We start from the raw sequence: 23381 nt of genomic DNA on the forward strand, positions 1-23381 counted from the left end.
CGGCAGGGGCACAGCACTGTCAGGGAAACAAAGTGGGGTGATGTAGAGGTAATTGAGGAGATGGGGAGACTGCTCAGTGGAGGTTGGGCATCCTGTGATCCCACCATCCTATTTCAACAGCAATTAAACTGATAGGTGGGTATGGTAGAATGCATACCTGCTTACACTCTCAACTACACCGCTTTGCAATCACTGGGAATTACATATTCCTCCTGGTTGGAGAACATATCTGGCCGGACGGAGCGTACAATCTCAGCTGCCAGTAAGAGGCTTCCAAAAAAGGCTCCTTAGGAAACTTCTCCGTAAAATACTGCGTTTCAGCTGAATTTACAATTGACTTGACTATTCCAAATGTCCGGTTTCTCCTGTGAGGAAAAAAGTAGCGGAAATTTGATCGCTCGTGCAGCGTTACAGTGTATTTTCAGTCGACAAAGCACATTTTCAGGCTTCTGCTGTGCCCTTAATGAAAAAAGAAAATCATTGATTGACTAATCATCTCATTTTAGGGATCCATGCTGTGTACATTGGCCTTTCGTCCTGGCCTGTGGAGCCGCATTTGCCGAGGCTGTTTTGTCATTTATTTATCTGTGTGCACGTTCAATTTAACACTGGGCCTAATTTTGGACATGCCAGCTCTATAAAGACATGTCAGCTCTATGCGATGAGGTCCACTCATGGGAAGGAGATGCTTACTGGGTGACTGGGAAAACAATGTAGTATTGTTTTAGCCTCTCTAGTCATCTTTAGATATCTCTCAAAAGGTTTCTTTTCATGTATTCCTCTCCTTTTCCCTTTTTTTTGCGGGATGTGAAGTGCTGATTTTCATTGTTTGTTTGGAAGATTGGAGGCTAGAGAGACAGGCGTCCTATTAGATGTGTTGTTGGCTCTGGGTTTTGTGTTGTACAGCAGCTCTCACAGTGGTGGCCTGGCATCAGGTGCAATATGGCTCAGTAGCACTTTGAGGAGGTATTGGTGTCTAGCCATAAAATACTGTGCTGGGAAGTAGCTAAAGCGCCAGCAGCACACAGACGTTGAGAGACAGCTATTATACTTGGCCACAAAGACACGCAACCTCTGTGTTATTTCCTTGTGCAGTGGCATGCGTTTCTGTGTGTGTGTGTGTGTGTGTGTGTGTGTGTGCGTGTGTGTGAGTTTGTGTGTTTGTGCACGTGCCAACTGTGTTTTGGTGTGGCAGTGTATTTGATTTTAGTATTTTTCACCTCAGTGGCTGGCAATTTAAAACCACCAAATGGAATATTTCAGAGCCCTTTTCCAAATTGCAGTGACACACTCATGAGGTAATAGTCATTCACTAGAAAGCCTCTTTTCTGTTTCTGTTGTATGGAGCCCATTTCCCTTTCATCAAGCATGCAGACAGGCATAGTGCGGGACTGCGATTATGCACATTCTATCAGTATGAATTGTGAAGGTGCAGCACAGCCATGCAGATAAAACCTCTCTCTTTGGGGACATCAATTTAAGGTTTCTGTCTACGAAGGTTGCTGTCTAAGCCGTAGCAGTCATCATTGTTGTATTCCTGGTAGTGCTGATGAAAAATTATTTCCTCTTCCCTTCACATTTTATGTCTGCTGCTCAGAGTGGAGCTTGTCATAGATCTGAGAGAAAAGTGCTTGGATTTCTAAAAACAAAATTACCTCTAAATATAACACCTAAGTGCTGCGGCGGGTCTGATTTGATATGGTGCAGACCCTGAAGATTCACCATCTGAAGGCATGACAGCAGACGAGCAACAAAAGCGGGGGGTGAGGGGAGGGGGGGTGAAGACACAACAGTGAGGCAGAAATTGTGCAGCAAATGAAGCCTACCAGTGTGTTTGTTGACCTTTGTTTTGCTTGGTAAGGGCTCTGCCTTTTTACTCCGTGCTTTGTAACCAGGCCTCACTGATGGATATCTCTCTATTGGCTGACTCCCCTTTAAGGTCAGGTGCAAATCAATGCAGGTTTTTTGAACTTTCTCTTTGATTGCTGGGAGTGGTGCTATTTTCTACCCCCTGTGTTTGCGATAGGCCATCATCACGAACGATGATGAAATACCATCCGGGGGGAAAGATGTCCTTGACTGAGCATACACTACAGTCAATCATGGGGAAAGTATCAAGCAAGGAGAGAAAATATGACATGCCGAAAATAAGTCAAGAAGAGGAGCTTGAAAGTGCATAGCTCAGTAGGCTTGTGGATATTTGGCTTAGTGTGTGTTTGAAGAAAGATATTGTGATGTATGAGGGATGAAGGCAAAACAGTATGCACGCACAGATAGACTGGTGTTCAAAGTGTCTGCCCCATTGCCCTCCAAAAATACAGGAGGAAGCACTCTTTTATAGTATTTATTTATTCATTTATTTATATGACATTGCTACGAACATTCAGTATACGTGTATTTGCTGCTGAAATCACAGTGTGTAGTGGCAGTTGAGGAGGTCGGTGTACTGTGACCCTAGCATCCGTATATGTGTCACTACCAATTAGGCATATAAATATACTGTATATAATAAACTTTATAGGCCCCAGAAGCAGGGGCGGACTTACCATTAGGCAAAGGTAGGTGACTACCTTGGGCCCCAGCAGCCAGAGGGCCCCACAAAAAACAAGAATAGAACTAATGTAAACTTATTTTTAATCAATTTAAAAGAAATGTACTTAAAAACAACCATCCATCTTTTTGTTATAATGAATTACTTCAATCATGAGTCATGGTCACCCCCCTACTCAGTCAAGATATAGTGGGCTATTCCACTTCTAGTGAAGTTTGGCCAGTTGACTTTAAGCTAATTTTCCTTGCCACTGCATAGGTAGCTGAGAGAGAAGCAAAGCTACCCAAGTTTACATATAGAAAAGATAGATTAATAAGGGAGAGAGTTGGGATTCAGGGGGGCCCCATGCTTGCCTTTGCCTAGGGCTCCCAAATCAAGTCCGCCCCTGCCCAGAAGAGATGGGCAAACTATGTATACCGACACAACAATATTGCCATTACACACCCACTGTGTGTGTGTGTGTGTGTGTGCGCGTGCCAGAGATGCTCACATGTCACGTAATGCAAGTCGAATGCAAGTTGGTCAAGAATCTGAGTCAAGTCTCAACAACATTTACAGCCGGCTGCTGACATTATGTCATATTTAGCTGTTTGTATATCAGGTACTGGTTAAATGATAATGTAACCTAATATAAGTGATAATATAAGTGAAGGTATAGATAGGAACCACCAGACTCATAGGGATTTTAACTTTAGTGATATCCGCCATATTACACAACAGAGAACCCCGCGAGTCTCTGAGATTAGAAAGTGAAACTCAAGGTTGCTGTAATGATGTAATGTTACAAATGTTTCAACCTTGTTAATGCAAAATTGTTTTTTCTGTCACTTCCGTTTTTCAAATGGCACCAAACACTACAATATCCATGACCCTTAGAGGCCGTTGCTATAGTGACAAACTTGCTTAATGGGTGTCAACGCTGATTTGATAGGTGTGTGAAGCGCATAGACATTAAATTATAGAATGTATGCATGTTTTATTCTCAGAAAGTAAACAATATAGCGTCAAGTCATGTTCGCCGACTGAGATGATGGAAATTGTTTTACTATATGTGTCTCACCGCTTTACAGCCATTCTAATATAAACAGTCGATGTGTTGCTTGGCAACACTTGGTAGTGGAATCTGTTGTAGGCTATAAAATCAATATCTCACTTGAGGTTGTGATTATCTTTGGCACTCGGCTCAGTCATCTGAGGACAAGTCCAAGTCAAGTCATTAGTCAATTTGTACATGAGTTAAAGGCCATACCAGTGTTTTTGCATGTTTTAGCCGATTTCCTACTCTACCAACCATTTTTCAAAGCGTACTATAGCCTACTTTTTTAGATGTTTGAAGCCATTCGTTTCCATTTATTTCATTACGGTACAAAAATCAACTTGCAGAGACTTGCAGAGATCACAGTGAACAACTTGCACAGGTTTGCAAGTTACTTTACTGTTGTGTGGTAATTTAGTTAAATGCCCGCATTGATTTGAAAAGTCTAAACATCTTCTGGTGCGTTCACATGCTGGTGGGAAGCTCCGACATCCAGGACTTCACAGTCGGCTCCCAAACAGCAGTGCATTCACACGTTATCTGGTTGGAAAATCAAACCCAGAAGACAAAGGATAAGCAAACATGGGCATGGTGAAAAGGATGATGTGGATTTGTTAGTTTGTTGTAGTTTGTAGTTAGTCTGTAGTTAGTCTGGCTAACTACCAAGTAGGAAACTCAGAAATGCTTTCCATGCAGAGACACCCACACAACAGAGTGTACGTCTCCGCCAGGAAAATAGTCTTGATTGTTTTACGAATTAAATTCAAATATCCATTACTTCTAAACCCGGGCATGAAAGTTAGCTGGAGCAGCAGAGAATTTAAAGCAGATTTATCACCTTGTTGTTTGAATTTGACAAAATAGGGAAATTCAGTAAATGTTCAGTGGTATGCTTGATGTGCCTGGTGTGCATACCTGGGTGATTTTTTTTTGGGGGGGGGGGGGGGCTGAGTACCCACCCCTTCATAGGCCTGTGCATGTACCAAATACAGGGCTGCTGTTTACCGTTAAATTTAATGAACCCAAGCTGAAATATTAGCTCTCATTTTCATCCAAGATTAAGGTAAACCTTTAATAATCTATTTAGTCTGCAGCAAATTCGCTTAGGCCTTGAAAATAATAGGATACACTCTATGATGCATAATGTATTTTGTAGTTACGAAATCAATCTTCTTTGCCAACTACAGAGGGTACAGCACTTTGGTTCATTAACTGGTTCATTCTGCCTTAAGTCTCTGTATGCACTGGACAGAGAAAATGGGTATCATGTTCAGTACCCACGTGGATTCACTTGTCCATTTCATTGCAGTGCATTAGAGAGAAACTCCACATGGGGCCAACAGTGATGCCATACAACTCTCTCTCTCTCTCTCTCTCTCTCTCTCTCTCTCTGTCTCTCTCTCTCTCTCTCACAACTCAGATTGACAGACAGAGACAGACACACACCCTCTGAGACCTCATCAGGACGGGGGACAGCTGCCATTTCTCCTGCTTTGTTTGCCGGGCAAATCTAATAATCCGTTATGAGCGTGAAAAGTGTGGCGTGGCGTGGTGTCGGAGTGTGGTGTTTGTGTGTGTGTATATATCCAAAGGCCAGGGGTAAATGTAACTGTTTGAGTAACAGCTGGGACCGTTCTTGGGCTGTCTGTCAGCCAGCCAGCCTGCCTGCTGAGGCCCCCGTTTCTGCCAGATTTATACGTTATGATACTGATTCATATTTCTGAACCCCATTTTCCCCACTGTGCAATCACAGCGTGACGCTAATGCGGTTTCTCATCACAATTTATGGTGCGGCGTGGCGCTAGCGCTGGGTCGGCGGTCACCCCGGGGAGCGCGCGACAATTGAGGTGATGTTGGGGCGACCGAGTGGCGACGGTGAAATTCAAAGAACACATAGGGCTGCGCGCTAAACGGATTTGATGCATGCCCCCTCTCTCCTGTACAAGAAAGCGCATGTCGCCTTTCTCCTTTGAAGTCTTAGCAACAAGATGAATGTTGACAATATTCTTTTTATAGATACAGCTTTTATGGAGATGGCAGCGCTTAACATATTACAAGCTTGTATGATTCACTGCATTGAAAATGGGGGATGCTAATTCGAAATGTAATTCATAATGGATAGCTTACAGAAGAGAAAACGAAAACATAAGGCAATAGACAAGAGTGAGGAGGAGGAGGAGGTAGGTGGGAGAGACGGAGAGAATGAGAGGGGCAGGGGGGGGAGAGATGCGGAGCAATAAAGAGAGAGAGATGCAGGGATAAAGGAAGATCCGGGGAGCGATTGGCTGAATAGGCAGAGAATGGAGGAGGCAAGGAAGAGACTGAGGGGGAGAGAGAGAGGGAAATGCCAAGTGAGAGAGAAATGCAGAGTGAGTGAGAGAGATGCAGGGATAATGACGGATGCAAGCAATGCAGAGATTTGAGAAGGGGAAAGAGAGAGAGAGACAGAGAGAGAGAGAGAGAGAGAGATCTTGGCAATGAGCATCTGTTCCATCATCCTCCAGGACATCAGGACAATCAGCCGCACAAACACCGCTAAGGAGTTCACACAAACACCGTTGCTCTGAACAGTTCACAGCATTACTCATCTAATGCTTGACATACACTGAAATATTTCAGGGACTAATAAAGGTTTATGGGCGCTGTCCTCGCCACAGTTATAAAACCTGGGCAATACGAGAAAGCCACGAAGAAAAACTATGACGCTGGATTTTGGCCAAGACCTTCTAAATTTGTGTGGGACAGACTAATTGGGGCTAAATCTGCTGCTGAGCTCAACAAAAGATTTACCGACTCCTCCCTGTGTTCTGCTGATATAAGGCAGGATTGGTTTTTGGTTTATGTTATCCGACAACGGTGAGCCGCAGTTCACCAGATAGACAATTATGTGGGAAATTCCCTGACAAATCAAGTCTAGTTTAGACTGGTTGCACTGATGGGTATCTAGCAATGAATAAAACTAGAGTCTTGACATCAGTGGTTTCCACATCACTTTTTCATGGCTGTGCGTATTTTGCTTGTAATAGTCTAATTCTAAAAGACTTAACGCAATCAAGGAACTGTAATGAAAATGAACTTTTAATTATGACTTTGCAGAGTGCCAGTAGTGCACATTCTGTTGTAGCATTTAATAGGCTTATTTCTTATGCCTAGATTAATGTTGTAGAACTTTACACTTTAAGTAGACCAGTGGTTCTCAACTCTTGGCTCCTTAAAATGAAGCCATGCCTACTCATGACCCGCTGTCACAGGCTGCAGCAGAGTGCTTCAACCAAAGAATATCTTCTCTTTTCAGGTCGTTTCATTTGATTATCAGAGGAGGCCCAGAGGCTGAAAACTATTCAGTATTTCACAATAAAAAAAGCAGAAATTAGCGAAAAATCAGAAGGAAATAGACATGATAATACATATGTATAGTAGAAATATGTTTTCCCTATACCATAAATCATCACTCGACCCCCAGGTTGAGAACCATTGTTGCAAAGCATAACATGTTATCTTTCTTTCTTTTTTGCTCCCACCATACGGGACACGCTGGATACTTAGTACAAACGCATCCTCCTGTGGGCATGGCCCAGGTGAAATTTGATTAAAACTGTGTTTATTGAAATTATAGGCCTAATTATTGTTCATACAAATGATCGTGTAAATAATAAATTTAAGCTTCACATTAACATTCAAATAGTGTAACTTTAAACATTTCTGCCCTCGTAATTATCCGATCTTAATGCATTTTCTAAAGTGTAAAATGCCTACAGCAGCAACTGCAGGACTGCAGCAGGGTTCACCTTCAGCAGCAGACACGCCCTTGTCGAAATTCTTCAGAGTTAATTAGTCCCTTTGTCTCTGATTGGCGGATCAATCAAACATAAATGTGACCACAGTGTGGATCATGCTGCCTTCAAGTGCTCCTCCTTTGCTCCTTATTTCGATTTGGGCAATTGTAAAGATGCTTTGTCACACCGTTTATTGTTTTTTGTTGTAAATAACAACAAAATGGACTTTCTGATAAAAACTATAGTTTTTGACAACTCTTGTTTTATTTTAGACATCAAGCAGCACAGAGCTACTTTGTGCTGCAGTGGCACGACCAAGAGGAAAAAATGTGGATCAGGCACGTAATTTACATTTTATCTTACTAAAATCAAAAATGCATGACAACTTAAAGTTAAATAATGAGTGAAAATAGAAACAACAATGTGAATTCTTTACATAGACTACCAAACAATAACATGTAATAAACATCACTTTGACCATCAGTTGTTGACAAGACTGCCATGCTCTCCTCAACATAAACGTCACATCTCGGTCAATCGGTTGCCATAGAAAACACTTTCTTGGGTCGTTCATGTGAGCGGAAGGGATAATTATGATATTCCCGACAGCACTTGAAGGCAGCAACAGTGCATTGTTTCACAGGTTGGATCAGTTGGATCCTGTAGGGGGTGCATCAGTGCTGCAAATTCAATATGATTGGCCCGCATGCTCAATTATGGCGGAATTAATTGCACACATAGAGATGAGACGGTCCCTAGTGTGAATTTGTCACCAGTGCATTTAGATCATCCGCTCTGCACTTGACAGTAAATCATAAAAACTGTATGGAATGATATATACTGTATATTCATGATACTGTCAGTTCCAGGTGCTGTACATCAGTGACTCACAACCTTTTCAGCCTGGGTCAGGGATTTGCTAGATGATTTAAAGGGTGTGGAAAAATATACAAGTGTGTTATCATGTTTATAATGCCAGAGTTGTTCCTTGTGAAATATTACCAGCTGCCTACGCTTTCTCCAAAAATAATCCAATGAAATAGCTTGAAAAGGGAAAAATCAATTATCACTTAGTCTCACAGTTGAACATTTTGTGGGTTTGCTCACATCGGTAATTCACAAGTAGGTGTCCACATTATCGAGCCAGTACTTTTTAATACTGTAGTTCGGACGTTGGTGGCTGTATCAGTTGCAGAGCTGCCTTGTTCCATGTGGCTTGCCTTTTGTCTATTCTGCAGTGGGTGTGTATGGCCAACACTGTGCACAAGCATCCTTTACCTACAGTGTGAAAAGCTAATTACAGTACGAGGGAAGTGTGGGGGATAAAGCATGCATCTTAATTAAGTTTGCTTTTCATTAGACAACGTGCAGGATAACCTCAAATAAAATGGCACTTCTTCACTCCGTGACGCTGTGTGTATGTGAGCGTGTGCGTGCAGTGCACATACGCAAGTGTGTGGTGTGTGAGTATGTGGAACTGTTTGAAGGTGTGTCCTCGCATGAGTAAATGCATAAATGTCTGTGTGAGAGAGAAAGATTGTGTGTGTGTGTGCTGGTTAGAATCCCTTCATTAGAGCTGTGGTGCACTTGCTCGTTTAGATTTACACCAAAAAGCTTAGCCAAGTAATCAAAGTATTGTAGTTTGACAATGATGGTAAGTGCCTGACCCAATACGTCAAGGGTATTGATTTTTTAGCAAGCCTGCAGACTGAGGGGCAAAGACGCATCTTGAGTGGGCTGGGGAACAGAGTGCTAAGGGCTTGTGGCACCAATTTGCAAGACCTTGCTTGGTGTTTGTCTCTCGGGCTTTTTGACCCCCTAGCTGGAATCGGGCAGTAATGCTGCAGAGATGAACAACAGAAGCGCTGTTAGATGTAACACTCATAGCCATCATTGCAGTCCCTCATGTATTTTTCTTCCATGATTCTGCTGTAGCTGTTGGAGACTATTCTTTCTCTAATTTGAAGTGGAACTGAATAGGCATGTTGAAACACAAAACCTGGCTCTTAATCAACTGGTTAGTAAATCATTGTCCCCCCACGATGAAATCTGTAACACACAATATCTCGGATGCCACTGATTGGATTTTGACGAAACTTTGGGAAATGATGTATCATTGCGCCGTTCCAGCATTTTATAAATTACACTGATTGGCCTAAGGGGGGCGCTACAACATTTGTTTATTTGTCTGTACATCATGCACAATATCTTGGACGCTGCTGATTGTATTTTCATAAAAGGGAATGAAGCTTCTCATTGCTCTGTTCTGACATTTCTACAATTGCACTGATTGGCCTAAGGGAGGTGCTACAGTGTTTGTTTACCTGTTGGATTTTGCCGAAACTTGGGGGAATGATGCATCTCACCACTGCGTTCTCACCTTTTCAAAATTGCACTGACCAGCCCAAGGGAGGGAACTGCATCATATGTTCGCTCATCCATGTGTCACCTCAATATAGCGCACACCACTGATCCGATATTGACAAAACATGGGGGAAATGATGCATCTCACCGCTGCATTCTAGCATTTAAAATGACACTGATTGGCCCAAGGGGGGAAACTACAATTACAGCTCAAAACACGGGGACTTCATCATTCAGGGGGATGACATGTTTACTGTTGTCTTGTTGCACTTTGCACCTTCTGCCAACTGATAAGAGAACAATGTGGATTTTCCAAACAGTTCCTTTTCGGGTGAAGAAATATTGCGCCTGAAATTTACTGTTTCATGCTGCGTATACAGTAAAAAATGTCTGACTTGACTGTGATAGCATCTGTAACCTTGTTTGAAATTCTTACAGATATTGTGATTGTTTATTTATTGCCTTTCAGAGTGTCAGATGGGAGTAGATGGGCATTTTTAAACTACTACTAGTTCACATGCACCAGGCAAGGTTTATCAGACTTAAATAAGTTATCTGTATGTCTAGACATACAGCAACTCTTTTTTTCCTCCATGTCTTGAAGAGCATTTTTACCCCTGATAAATAAAACTCTTCATACACTTCTGTCTCTCCACAAATGGGAGAGCCATTCACTCTCACTTGCAGGTGTCTGGTAATAACTCAATGTTTGTTCCCTCTCTCCCCAGGTTTCATCCATACTTGCGGAGGCACTTTAAAAGGGAGGAATGGGACGATAGAGAGCCCGGGGTTTCCATACGGATATCCGAACGGAGCGAACTGTACCTGGGTGATTGTAGCCGAGGAGAGGAACAGGATTCATATAGTTTTTCAATCTTTCGCTGTGGAGGAGGAATATGACTTTTTATCTTTGTACGACGGGCACCCACATCCGGCCAACTTCAGGACGAGGTAAGGAAGAAGCCCCTGCAGCAGTGCACCTTGAAGGCTCTGTTTGATGGCTGGCAGGCAGCGGGGTGGAGATGTGAGGGAGGGAAGCCTTCAATGATCAGCTCTGACTGAAAGTTCATCTTTTATGTACACACGACAATGAATGCTTGTTCCTGTCAGCGAGGTGTCAGGCAGGCAGAGGCAGCATGCGAGGTTTGCAGTGCGTCCGCCCTTCTCACAGTTGCTTTTGCACAGAATTGAACAGTCTCCGCAAAACTGACGAAGATCCTGATTTTGACTGTGTATGTTAAAGGCTCATTGGGTTTGATTTCAAAGGAACAAACGCACCAAAACAGAATTTAACATTCATTCATTTCCTTCTAAATTAAAGTGCAGTATTGACACAGTGGTTTGAGCGCAGAAAGAAAACAGCTTTCTGGGGTTTTATTCAAGCAGATGTGGAGCATAAAAACTCATAAAAAGCCAATTTATTTCATGAAACACACTTTAAAGGGTCATGTTGTGTTTGGATTTCAAAAGAAAGAAACTCAAGGATGTTTCTTTTTCATCAGCCCAAATGGATCTAAATAGAATCCCGAATACTGCTTTCTAAATAAGCATGCTGTGTTTTGGCTTCAGCGATCCATGGGTCAGCTTTGTAGTCGCCATCATTTATTCTCTCAAATGCTTCACCAGAGGAGGGGAACATGAAAATCAAACATCAAGATTTGGCTTTGCTTACTTCATCCACTGAACATGCAAACAACTGTTCACTGGATATGCTCTCTGCATCTCACAAAGGCCTGATCTTGATGTGTCATGAGCTGATGCAACGTTTTTTCATGTTTCTCGTTATTTTTAATTCTCCATCTAGTTGTGTTTAATTTTTCTCTACATGCCTTTGATAAATAGACAAGTAGCCTAATCACTGCAACAATTTTACACTATGCTAAGAGAACTGTGCGCATATAATTGAACAGTCAACAGAGTGCGAGTACACATTCTGCAGCGATGAGCTGTTGGCTGAGCACTGCTCAATAATCAGCTTCAAAAAAGAGAGTTGATATTCATGTTGAGATGAGAGTCCAAGATTTTGCAAGAGAGGCTCTGATATTGAAACCAAATCCTAGAGATAATTAGGGTTTACTACAAGATTTTGCCCTTATAAGGCAGTGTATATATCAACAGAAATATCAAAGATTTGGATGAAAGTACAACGTTGTCAGTGAGACATTTTCTCCATTCCAAGTTTGGTTGGGACCCCATCTGTTGTTAATTTAAGAAATCTTGTAGTGTGGTTCCACCGAAAGCTAAAGTGCAGTTTGGCTTTTATACAAGGAGGGAAACACTGTGTGCAAATAATCTGGTGAGTTGTTCATCTTTCCATCTCTACTCTTATATTAATGTCAGAGACCAATTACACAATTTAAAGAAATGTATACAGCTTCTAGCACAAGAATGATGATTCATTAGTCATTTCTAATGCATGTCATTAAAGTGACTATCACTAACATGGGCTCAATCAAAAGGGCGCTGACACTAAACCTGTCAGATTAGTGTAACTGTGAAGGCTACAAGCCAACCATCACTGACTGGCCTACTGAAATATACACATATATATATAGTTATATATTTGTTAGGGAAGGAAACATAAGAGGTTCTATTAAAAGTGGAAATGGAACTGCTGCATGCTGAGGACATTCTATTTCTTTTTTTAAAATTTTTGTATTTCAAAGGAAAGAGACACAAAGGTTTTACATTTTCCTTGTCAAACCAAATTGCTCCAAATAAATGCGCTCTTTATACTGCAGATAGCATGCTGTGTATCATAAGTGAGATTATCTCTCGTCAAAGCTGATAGAGGAAGAGTGGGGATACACACATCGGGCTTTTAAACCTGTCAAAAGCTTTTTAAAAAGGCATCTTAGTGTCTGATTATCCACTTGTATTCACAAGCATGCTCCTTCAGAGGTGAAAGTGGGGCCAGCATCTTTTTGTGAAACACTCCAAATGGCAGGACAAAATGGTTTCTCCTGGCGCATTTGCATGGCTCAACTTCAGTGAATAAAGACCTAGGTCACATGCTAATAGAATGGAGGGTGTACATGGAAGAGCGGCAGATGAAGGGGACGGATTCAAGAGCTGAATCATTGTTGATACTTTAACAGCTGCATTACTGTAGATACTTACAGTTATGTAATGCTGTTTTCAAGGTCAAGCTTATGAAAGCTTTGACACTGTACTTGACTCCCCATCACTTGCCGGTAAGACAGATATGTTATCTCTTACTATGACTCAAAATAAAAAACAAAAGACAGCTTCAAAGTCTACGAGTAATTCTGGAGCCATTTTTCCATTTTACATCTGTGTTGTACTCTCAAGAAGCCTGCAAGTATCAGCAATTTGGGCTTTTGCTCTTGTTGCTATGCTAGTCCAAGCAGTCTTGGACATGTAACTCAAAATACCCAAACCAGAATATATTACCACCAAACATTGGCTGGCTCTGAAAGCTCCTGCAGCCCACACATTGTAACTAAAGGCATTTTAAAGGCCAGTAATTTGAGTTTAACGGCGGTAAAATGGCACAGCAGCAACCAATTATGGCAGGCATCATATGTGACCACAGATGTTGATGTTGCATTAGGTGCTGGGATAAATCTGTTGATAGCTGTCAAATACTCAAAAACATCTTTAATCATTAACTCAATGAATATAGATGTGTTTGTCAATTTCTATTTACCGTTGCTAATTATCAGCTTCAGAATTTTTAATCATGAGTTCATGTCTTGTGACTTAAAATTGTGAGATGAAAGAACATCTTGCCGTGCATTCACTAAACTGATCATATTAAAGTTTATTAAGAAACAGTGCTAGCTTATTAGCATACAGATACAGGATGGAGACTTGTTATGTATGCATCTTAGGTGAATCATAGGCCAATTTCCAAATGGTAAAATCATTTTGTGACAAATGAACAACTAACTCTAAAAGCCTTCTCACTAGTGAAAGAATAAATAACACTGGAAAGCAGTTCATCAGTTGGTACATTCAACTGATAAACACTTGACTAGACATTTAAACACTGAACTTATATTGTGTCAAGTTCTCTCAGTGAGCTTTGCTACATTAGAACAACTAATGATCTTCGACCTGACTATTCAGCCCTATTTCAGTCAACTTACAGCTTTAAGGCAGGGAGGCCTCAATATTTTTTGCAGGGTTCAATATCACAGCAAACAAGAAAAACCATCAAGCAATGTCACAGAGCAATGATCACAGATCACAGTTGCTTTGCTACTTTTGCAACTTTGCTGCGGCTTATTGCACAAGGATTTTTATGTCTTTTGGGTGTCTGTCTTTGTAAATGGAATAGTTCCATATTCTGCTCCTGGAACCAGTTTTGTCAACCAGTTTAGGTAGACAGGGATTCAGTTCAAGATGTGTTGTTTTCGGTTGTTCGACTGACTGCTGCAGTCCACTGTCAAGAACCAGAGTGCAGCTCTCTTCTTCTTTTAACTATGGAGATGATGCTAAAACGGAATTTCAGCTTACATAACATATTTGGTGATATCAACTGTTGATAAAATTCAATAAAAATAAATATATATTTTGCAACAGTTTTGAAGTTGTAATGAAGTTATTTTGTTACCCACTCAAAATGTGTTGCTGTTGGAGGTTTTATATAGTCACCAGTACAATAATGATTGGTCAAGTTCGGAGGTCAGAGGTCAGATTGTTTTTGACATGTTGTTGCGAGAGGACAGGCCATGCGTGAGAAAGAAGACAGAAAAGTCGACAGCCACGTTTGCCAGGTGACAGAGAGAATATTTTGTACAAAGTTCGCCAGTTTTGTCTATATCTGTGTGAAACACTTGAAAATTCGTCTTAAGTTAATTTATTTTTCAATTCATTCGGAATTTGAAATGCTTTGCTAATGTGAACATTTTAAGCTAGTTTTCGATGGCGTGGTACCGTCGAGAGCCGTTTTTTCAGTTATGGAAAATGTCGGATGAATTCAGCAAGAGACTGTTGGCGAGTTGATGACCAGTGTTTAGCGACTCTCCCGTAGAGGTAGACTATCTGCCACTGTTGCTGTTCATGGCTGGGCAAGACTTGCTACTGGGTCGTGACCGTGACCGGTAGGGGATTTTTCACGGTAGGAGGAGGCTGCTTTCTCAACGTCCACTTGGAGGTAACTGTCGTGTTTATATTCTACAATGAGCTCCAACGTTATGCGCGCCACAGAACTAAAAAGCAAGCTTGCAAAGCAAGAGTGCACTAACGTTACGTTAAAGACGAGATGAAATGAAAAATGCCTTTTTAACCCTTTTAGATCAGATCCCCGGTCATACTGTGCACCTATTTAACAATATATGCCAAAAAAAATACCAAAAATCAATTTCATTGTATTCTTATATCAAAATTCAATCATGTTTTCTTCCTGTAAAACAAAATATGCCGTGTGCTTACGTAAGCATGCCCGTAACTAATTTCAACCAATAATATCATGACATCCACCCATCAATCAATCTTCAACTTTTAGCGCACAGAGCTAAGAGGCTAAGATTCATTAGTTAGCTAGCTAGCAACAGCACACCCACTTTTCAACGTTCAAATCAAATTCCTCCCAACGTTATGTCCTGCCTGTCTTTCCTGTTTCACTCGGAAATACGTCACGATACGGAAGTTAGATACTCTCGAAATGCCGTTTCATCTCGACTTTAAGGTTAACCATAAAGACCCAATACCCGGGTTTTTCTTATTATTTTTGTTTTGATTAATTTTGTGTATTCCTAGTTTTTTCATTACACACTCATCAATATTTTAGTTAGCACTATCAATTCTACTAGTTATTGTTCATTAATTACTATTTACAAAACAGTATTTTGTATTTAGTAAAGACTAGTTGCTATTTCACTCTTCACTCGTGAATGTTCCATTGTTACTAGTTGCCAATGAATACTAGTAGTTTTTCCAATAATGATAGTTTTGATGTTACTTGATACTATCAGCATTTTGAGTTCGACCAGTAAAACCTACAATTGTATGAATGACATCTAGTTTTAACCAGTCATCATTTGTCAAGTATTTAAAAAAATATATTTCTAGTAATGGCAACAATGTATATCTTCTTTTGGAATAAGAACTAGAACTTATCAAAATACTACCAGTCAACATTTAATAGCTACTAGTAACAGCAGTACAGTAAAAACCAAATAAGTCACTAGTAGCCTAGCTATTAAATTAGAGCTAGTATCAATTACATACCGGTAATTACAATTACATAACAACCAGTAAGATTACAATAGTGATGACTAGTAACTGGCTGAAAAATAAGCACTACTGGCCATGTTTTAGTGACAAAATGGCCTGCCATAGTAAGATGTTTGTTTACAGGGATGTCAGCTCAAGCATTTTGGGGGGCTGGATGTAATGCAGTGAGAGCAAACGCAGCAAAGCAGAGGTCAGGGGGTTGGCTGTGCAGAATCAATGTTTCTGCAGAGAATCTATGATTGTTGTCTGCAGGTTGTTTATCTGCTGATGGTTTATAGGCAAACTGTGGGGAGATAAAGAGAAATGTCCATTTCTTTCATGGATTTGTTAAAGTTGTGAATCTTGATTGAATATTAATTTAGTTTTTGAGTGTTCATATGCACCATGATGATTGTAAAGGTGATTGTAAGAGCACCTCGGATTTTGTAGTTCAGAATTGATAATACTATAATAGATTTGGGTATAAAAACCTAAACATTCTGTGGTCCACAAAATCAGTCTCCCATTCATTGTATGTGTAGAAGCTCTTCTACATCTGCTGCATCTTGATGACAGAGTTAACTTTAACTTTCTTTGGATTTTTAGCTCTAGAGGTTTTGTGCTCACAAGTATTGGACTGTCCTAGGCCACAGAAATAAGTTATGAATTTTGAGTCATATTTCCCTTTTAAAAAATGTAGAGCTGTTTTGTCATCTCATTCAGCTCTCATTTAAGAGCCGTTGCTGATCAAGCAGTGTCAAGTATAGGGTTAACAATTTGCATATGAAGCAACCGGAGACGATATTTTGCTGAGACTTTTAAATTCTCATGGAACTAATCCGGCCATTCAAAGACAAGGAGGAAAAGCAAGACTAATTCCTGCTACGAGACAAAGGAAAATGGCTCAAATTTTGATGGGTTTTTCCTGATCCAACCCCAGCCTCTAAATAGCAACAATGTTCTTTGTGTTTTAGTCACACTCTTTTTTTTTTTTTTTTTTCCAAGTGGAGGATTTCCTCACAATGCTGGACTAGTGTTGTGTGGCGCCAGAAAATGATAATACCATACCAGAATCCTTGCTGTACCTCTTGGGCCCGAAACGTACGCTAGTAGAACGCCTGCTCTTACACAATTAATTCCCTCCAAAACAAAAATCACTCCGAGAAGGGAAAAAAAAAAAAAATGAAACCCGGAAGCTTTTTGCCTTTTGTTTTCTTACCTTTTGTTTAACTTCTCAAGAAAGACGGAGCACAAACTTTCCCACTGTCTCTCCCCGCGACTTGTTCTAAAAGATGCTTATTTCCATATGGCAACACCTGAAGTTGTTTTTCTCCCCTTTCTGTCTGTATGTTTGATGTGTCATTCGCTCAGGTGGCACTTCAGCTGGAATAAGTAAGAAGATGAACATCTGACTGACTCCCCTTTTTTTTCTGCTTTTCTTTTTCTCCGCCATGCTAATTATAAATAGAAACCTTGATAGAGATTAAAGAGGCCTTTAATTTATTAATGCTTTTAATTAATTAAGACAGAAATTCAGAAGGGAACACGACAAAAGCTACAATGAATTTTTAACATGAAAAAGAATCGACATGCCCGTGATGGACCTGATTAGTGTGTCTCCCCATTGATCTATGTATTCTCTTTGCTCTATGAAGTTTTTTTCCCTTCATTCCTCTCTGTGAGAGTTGGTGCTGCACTTACATTACAGTGAATCCCCCCGTGCCTGAAAATGGCTGGTAGGAGCACTCATTATTGTGCTGAAATTATATGGTGAGGAATGGTAGAGGAGGAGAGGCAGGGTAATAAAGCCTCTTATTCCAGTCATAGTATTGCTCTGCACAAATAATGGCCTCATTAAGGTGATCTTTTTTGCTGCTGTTATTATGAAATTACTCTGGCAAGTACATATTGAATGCAATGTTGATGGCTTAATATTTGATTTGTTTTATTCGGTTATAGAATCACATTTATGTTGCTACACATGTGAACAGTAACAATCCCTATGTAAAAACCCTCAGCCAAGCCCAAAGTCCCTCAGTCAAAATACTAACATGAACACTGTCACCATGCAGCTGTGGAAGATTTGCAAATGTAAAATATATTGTAAAAGATATGAGTTATGTATATTTGTAAGTACTTAATATTAGCACAAAATGAGGAATGGAATTGTGAAGATTAATTTTGGACGAATTGGATAGAGTCTGTGCACATTAAGTATTTTAGGAGTGCTGATATGAGAGCAGTTGGCCTCGTCAGTCAAGCTGAAGTCTGTATCACCATGAGGTTTGACCCAGAGGTGGGACCAAGGCACCTTTGCTTGAGTCATAAGTAAGTAACTAAGTTCCAAGTCCCAGTGAAGCAAGCTAAGTCAATTTCAGTTCCAGGCTATATGGAAGCAAGCAAAGCACATTTAATTTTGAGACCTCATAGAAATTGAGATGTGAACTTCACTGTTTTACTTACCAGCAAGGATTTTATTCAAAACAAATCAGAGTTGGGGTCAAAAACGATATAACGCAAATCATTTTGCCAAAAAAAAAAAGATTATTGTGTGCTATCAATACAGACAGTGTGAATTGAGGCTTTCTCATTATGTGAATGGCACTTTTACTTTTTTAATTGAGTGTAATGAAAGTAAATTGGACCCAACACTAAAATAAACAAAATTAAACCTGCATTGTAAACCACACATCCATGCAATTACAAGAATAATTCTTGTTTTTTACATTGTGATATCATTTAACAAACCATATTCAAAAGTTAAAACACTGTTACACTGCAGCGTGATTAAAACCATTTAAATTGTGTAGTCCAGATTGTGGACATTTGGATTTAGAGGGCATGGTGCAGCACTGAATATGATATTGAATTTGAACTGATATAGCAATACAAAACAATGCAAAGTTGTGAGCAAAGCATGCCTCCTTTTAAGACAATAAATACTAGGCTATATAATGGGAAACTGGTCATTGGTCTACAAATTAGGAAATCCATTCCAAAATGAGATATCTACCATTTAAAAAGAAAGACAAAACAAAACAATGGCTAAATGTGTTGGCATGAAGTTAAAGTGTATGGAGTGTACCAGTCTTCCCTTTTATGCCACAGTGCAGTGGAGTGAGCCAGCACACTGCAGGTAATGTTATACACATGGATCATAGCAGTGGTTTTTGACATGACATTAACACAGAAATAGCAAAGAGAGCTAATGTTAGTTAGTCTGACATTTATCTAACATTTTACACAACCTACCACTGTGAGAAAGCAAATCTGTCTGACTGACATGTTTTACATACTGCTACTCTCTTGTTATGTTCTGTGATAAAATCCTTGAACCCAAACAATATTACTCATGGAACAACTGATGCCATTTTGTGTCATGTCACTCGGGCTGCATCATCTTGCCTCACACATAACACAGTGTAGGAAAATGGTGCTGGCTAGCATTAACTCCACTCAGATACTAAAGTAAGAAGTTTGTGGCCTTATGATGCAGTCTATCTGGTTGTTAGCCAGCAGTGCCCCTACAGTGGCTTGTAGCTGTGTGAAATTGTAATCTCTTGTGAGAGAGAGTGAAGTGGAGGATATGATGATAAGAAACGATAAACAATGCTGAGCTTGGCTTGCATGTGTTGGAAGTAAATATTGTGACTTGCAAGTCATGTCGAGTCATCATACCGTGAGTCACAAGCAAGTCTTGAGTCATGATGTAAGAGTCTTAAAGGTTAAATGTGTAATATTTCCGCTTTACTGAAGCACAATATGACTAGTAAATATCAGCAGAGGTTCCCGAATGAGTCAAACAAAGTGAACAGCCACGGCGCACAAGCTGCTGCGATTTCTGAATTCACAGGAGCGGTCCGAGGCTGTGTGTTTTTGTTGTTGTTTGAAGGCCTTCATACCACACCAAGGTCCGTTCAAAATCTGTCAATTTGTTTTTGCCTTAATTATCGGCAAAAACACACATTGGAAAATATAATTTGAGACTTTATTTCTAATCGGTAGGGTGTCCTTGTAAATTCGGCATGTCTATAATCCTCCAAACAGCTTGAATTTTAATGGAAGCTGAGGCGCTGGGGATGTAGTGTTACTTTACATGGTATAGCGACTCCTTACCTTCGATATGTTTCAAAAATCAGGAATCATGGTAATGTCAGTATCCTAATCACGGCAAGCGTCCATTGAACACAAAAAATGCGCTAGCTCGGTAAAACTTGATAGAATGTTCATATGTTGATTCTGAAACAGTCAAACCGGCACCGCCATGCTGACGATGGTCTCACTCTACGGAGGGCAGAGTGTTGTTGATGACAACGCTGAACGATAGAGGCCAGCATTGGACCAGAAATTACACATAGACCCTTTAAGTCAAGTCTCAAGTCATTTCCATATTTCCCAAGTAAGTCATAAATTGTTAAATTTGTGACTCAAGTCATAATCCCTTGAGTTGACATCTCTGGTTTGACCACTAATCACCTCTCCCCATTTTTTTTTTATATTGGCCCAGGTTGTGATGGTATTCAGTAGGCTTGGCCAGTGTAAAAAAATTAAAACTGGTTTGATATATGGCAGAATATCGGCTTACACAGGTAATACCAATTTTGACCACTGGTAGGCGGACATAAGCTGCTCCTGAGCAATAGCGGTTTGTTAATAGAAGAAGAACAAAGACGTGCCGTGCACAGCCTGTGAAAGTTTTTCGTGCTCAGAGAAAAGTTAAGTTTATAAACAACCATATTATATTTATTACGATTTCATGTTGCACATTACTAGTACAATACAATTTAATACATTTGGCGTCAACGCAGATAGCTTGTCATTTACCAGATCATGTGTCATAATGACAAATGTCGGTGTGCAGAAATTAAACTAGTGTAAGCTCTTACACCGTATCACACCAGTGAAACCGGCAACCGGCCCAACCCTACTATTCAGAACCATTTACATCATTTCATTAGAGCCTTCAGACAAGCAAACAACAACATTTAAAGTTTTGAGATAAGTCATGTTTTATATCTTGTTATTAAAGACTGTACATTTGAGTGATGTACATTTAGATACAGTAGTTACAGACAGTAGAGGTTGTATACTTGTAGGTGATAAACAACATTCACGCTCCAAATTTGGATTTTATACAACTAAAAGAACACAGGCTATTCATAAAATTCAAAAATGGACTAATGGCTGTTCATCTCAAGGGTTCATTATTCATCAGTTCAGCCATTTGTAACATCCGACTTGGATGACCTGAATCGAAGCTAAGTCTAGTCTACCTTCTCCACTTAACCCAAATATACCAGAGCCACACTGCAGACGGAGTAAATGGTGGAGAAATAGAGGATTAATCACCCTTTTGTCTACACACCTGTGAACTAATTACAGTTTTTTGAGTTGAGATGATTCACATCTATCCCAATTTTGTACTTGTGTTCATCATCTCTTCTAGTCTCATCAAGAGGATTACTTGCAGATGCATGATACTGTGAAAACAAAAGATGCGCAACGGCCCCATGGAGAAACACACCACACGGAGGACTCTATTTTCGTATCAGTGCATGGCGGATGGCGGGGCCATTGACTGCGCCTAAGTGGGAGGAGAGGCACAGTAGGGGGTGTGTCAGTAAAGCTCAAGCAGCCCAGTGCAATTTTATTGTCAAGGATAACAGGGACTTGCGCTTGTGGTGGCGGTACACACAAGCGGTACACACATGTACAGATACAACATTTACCAACCGTTTTTGTTAATGACATGTTGACCAATTTGACTGATATAATTCCCTCAAGCAGGAAAAATAAGATGCGACAGTTGTCATTCACGTGGCAGTGGTTGAATGATTTTCATGGGGATTGTGGAGGTGGCTGCACCCTCTATAGCTGGTTGAAGCCCGCTGTACTGCTGTTAGCACGGAAGCTCTTTAAGCTGTCCTTCGCTATTCAAAGCTTCTTGGTGCTTTGCATTTTTCACGTTTTGAACAGTCAAATTACAGTCAGATTATTTCGGGAAAGGTTTTATTGTATTTGTCTATACATTTTTAAATTATAATAATTTTAAATTAAACAAAACTAGATAATCCCACAGGTAAAATGTAGATAGGCGCAACGCAACGGGCAGACTGCGGCGGAACAAGAACAGACCTGGTGTAGCAGCTTAAAATGCTGTGCTGCAACTGGGCCAGTTCGGATACACAAATGTTACACATGCTGTGTAGTTAGATAGGTCAAGCTACAGAAGGACAGAAACAATAGCCTATCATGACCCTCACCCATACACTGTATAAAAATAGGTACATCTATCACTTTCATATCAGTGGATTTAAAAAAAAAAAAGTGTAGTAGTCCTAGTATGCGTTGTGGTGTAGTTGATCATGAAAATCGTGCAAACTACGCAAAAAGCGTAGCGGTTGGCATCGCTGCATGACTGACACCAGCCCCTACCACACCTCCTGATAATGTATTCCTCCTAATCCAACCCCGTTTCCAACTGGACTGCAGTTGCGCTGCACACCTCTGGACGCGAAATTACCAATAGACAGTCGCCACACCATGTATACGTCTTTGACTGTGCTTTGCAGCGTGCGCCATTGATTCACCAAAATAGGATATTAACTTTTCTGACCATTCACCAGCCTTTCTCCATATTACATTTCCTTTTGCAATTTAAGAAATGACATTTTTTTTCATTCTCAACTCATTTATTAGAGAGAGAAGAAGGAAGAATTAATTAATTGATAGGACGATTTGACCTTTATTACTGCAGTTATTAAAACGAAATGTCAGTGTCTGGGGCTGCTGTAATGAGTCAAGACATGTCAGTGCAAAATAAGTCTATTAATCATCGCCTGGTGTTTTTTCTTTGTTTAGAGGAGCCAGCCAGCAGGAAGGCCATTATTCACCTTAGTGGGTAACAGGCATTATTTTGGCGTGTGTAACAACTAAAGCTAAAGGCAAGTGGTTCACTTAAATTGTTGCCTTAAGATCAGTCACAACATTTAAGGTCTCTTTCCCCTCTCCGTCTCTGTATTGTTCTTTCCTTTTCTTTCCCAGGAGAGACAAAGAGGTTAAAAGAGGCGTAGCAACAAAGAGAGATGGAGAAAGACAGACAAAGAAATGCAAAGAGGCAAAGCGACAAACAGTGAGCCAGCGAGACAGGAAAAGGAATCGTAATAGTGAATGAGAGAGAGCTCATGTGACGCAGAAACAGAGAAAGTGCGAGAGAGGTAGTGTGACAGAAAGAGCTAGTGCGACACACAGAGAGAAAGACAGATGGAGGTAGAGAGACAGTGAGTCAGACAAATGGAGGTACATCATCCCCGTCTCTCTCCTCTCTCTCCGTGGCACGGCACTACCGTGAAACACTAATCAGATGGGGGGGAATATCTGACAGCTACCTTCAGGGCTGATGTAGTGTGTTCAGGTGGAAGGAAAGGCTGCATCTGTCCAGGCAATCAGCGGCGCACTGTGCCCAGGCCCA

At 40.5% G+C, this 23381-nt stretch overlaps 1 protein-coding gene across 1 annotated transcript in view; it reads left to right on the forward strand.

Annotated features, from left to right (window-relative positions):
• LOC139931856 (CUB and sushi domain-containing protein 3-like) overlaps positions 1 to 23381 on the forward strand; it is a 214744-nt gene that overhangs the window by 4821 nt on the left and 186542 nt on the right. Inside the window, exon 2 of the mRNA XM_071925480.2 lies at positions 10456 to 10678. Coding sequence (XP_071781581.2) covers positions 10456 to 10678 — 223 coding nt within the window. The remainder of the gene's footprint in view (positions 1 to 10455; positions 10679 to 23381) is intronic.

The sequence above is a fragment of the Centroberyx gerrardi genome, chromosome 12 (genome assembly GCF_048128805.1).
Source record: "Centroberyx gerrardi isolate f3 chromosome 12, fCenGer3.hap1.cur.20231027, whole genome shotgun sequence".
Lineage (NCBI taxonomy): Eukaryota > Metazoa > Chordata > Actinopteri > Beryciformes > Berycidae > Centroberyx > Centroberyx gerrardi.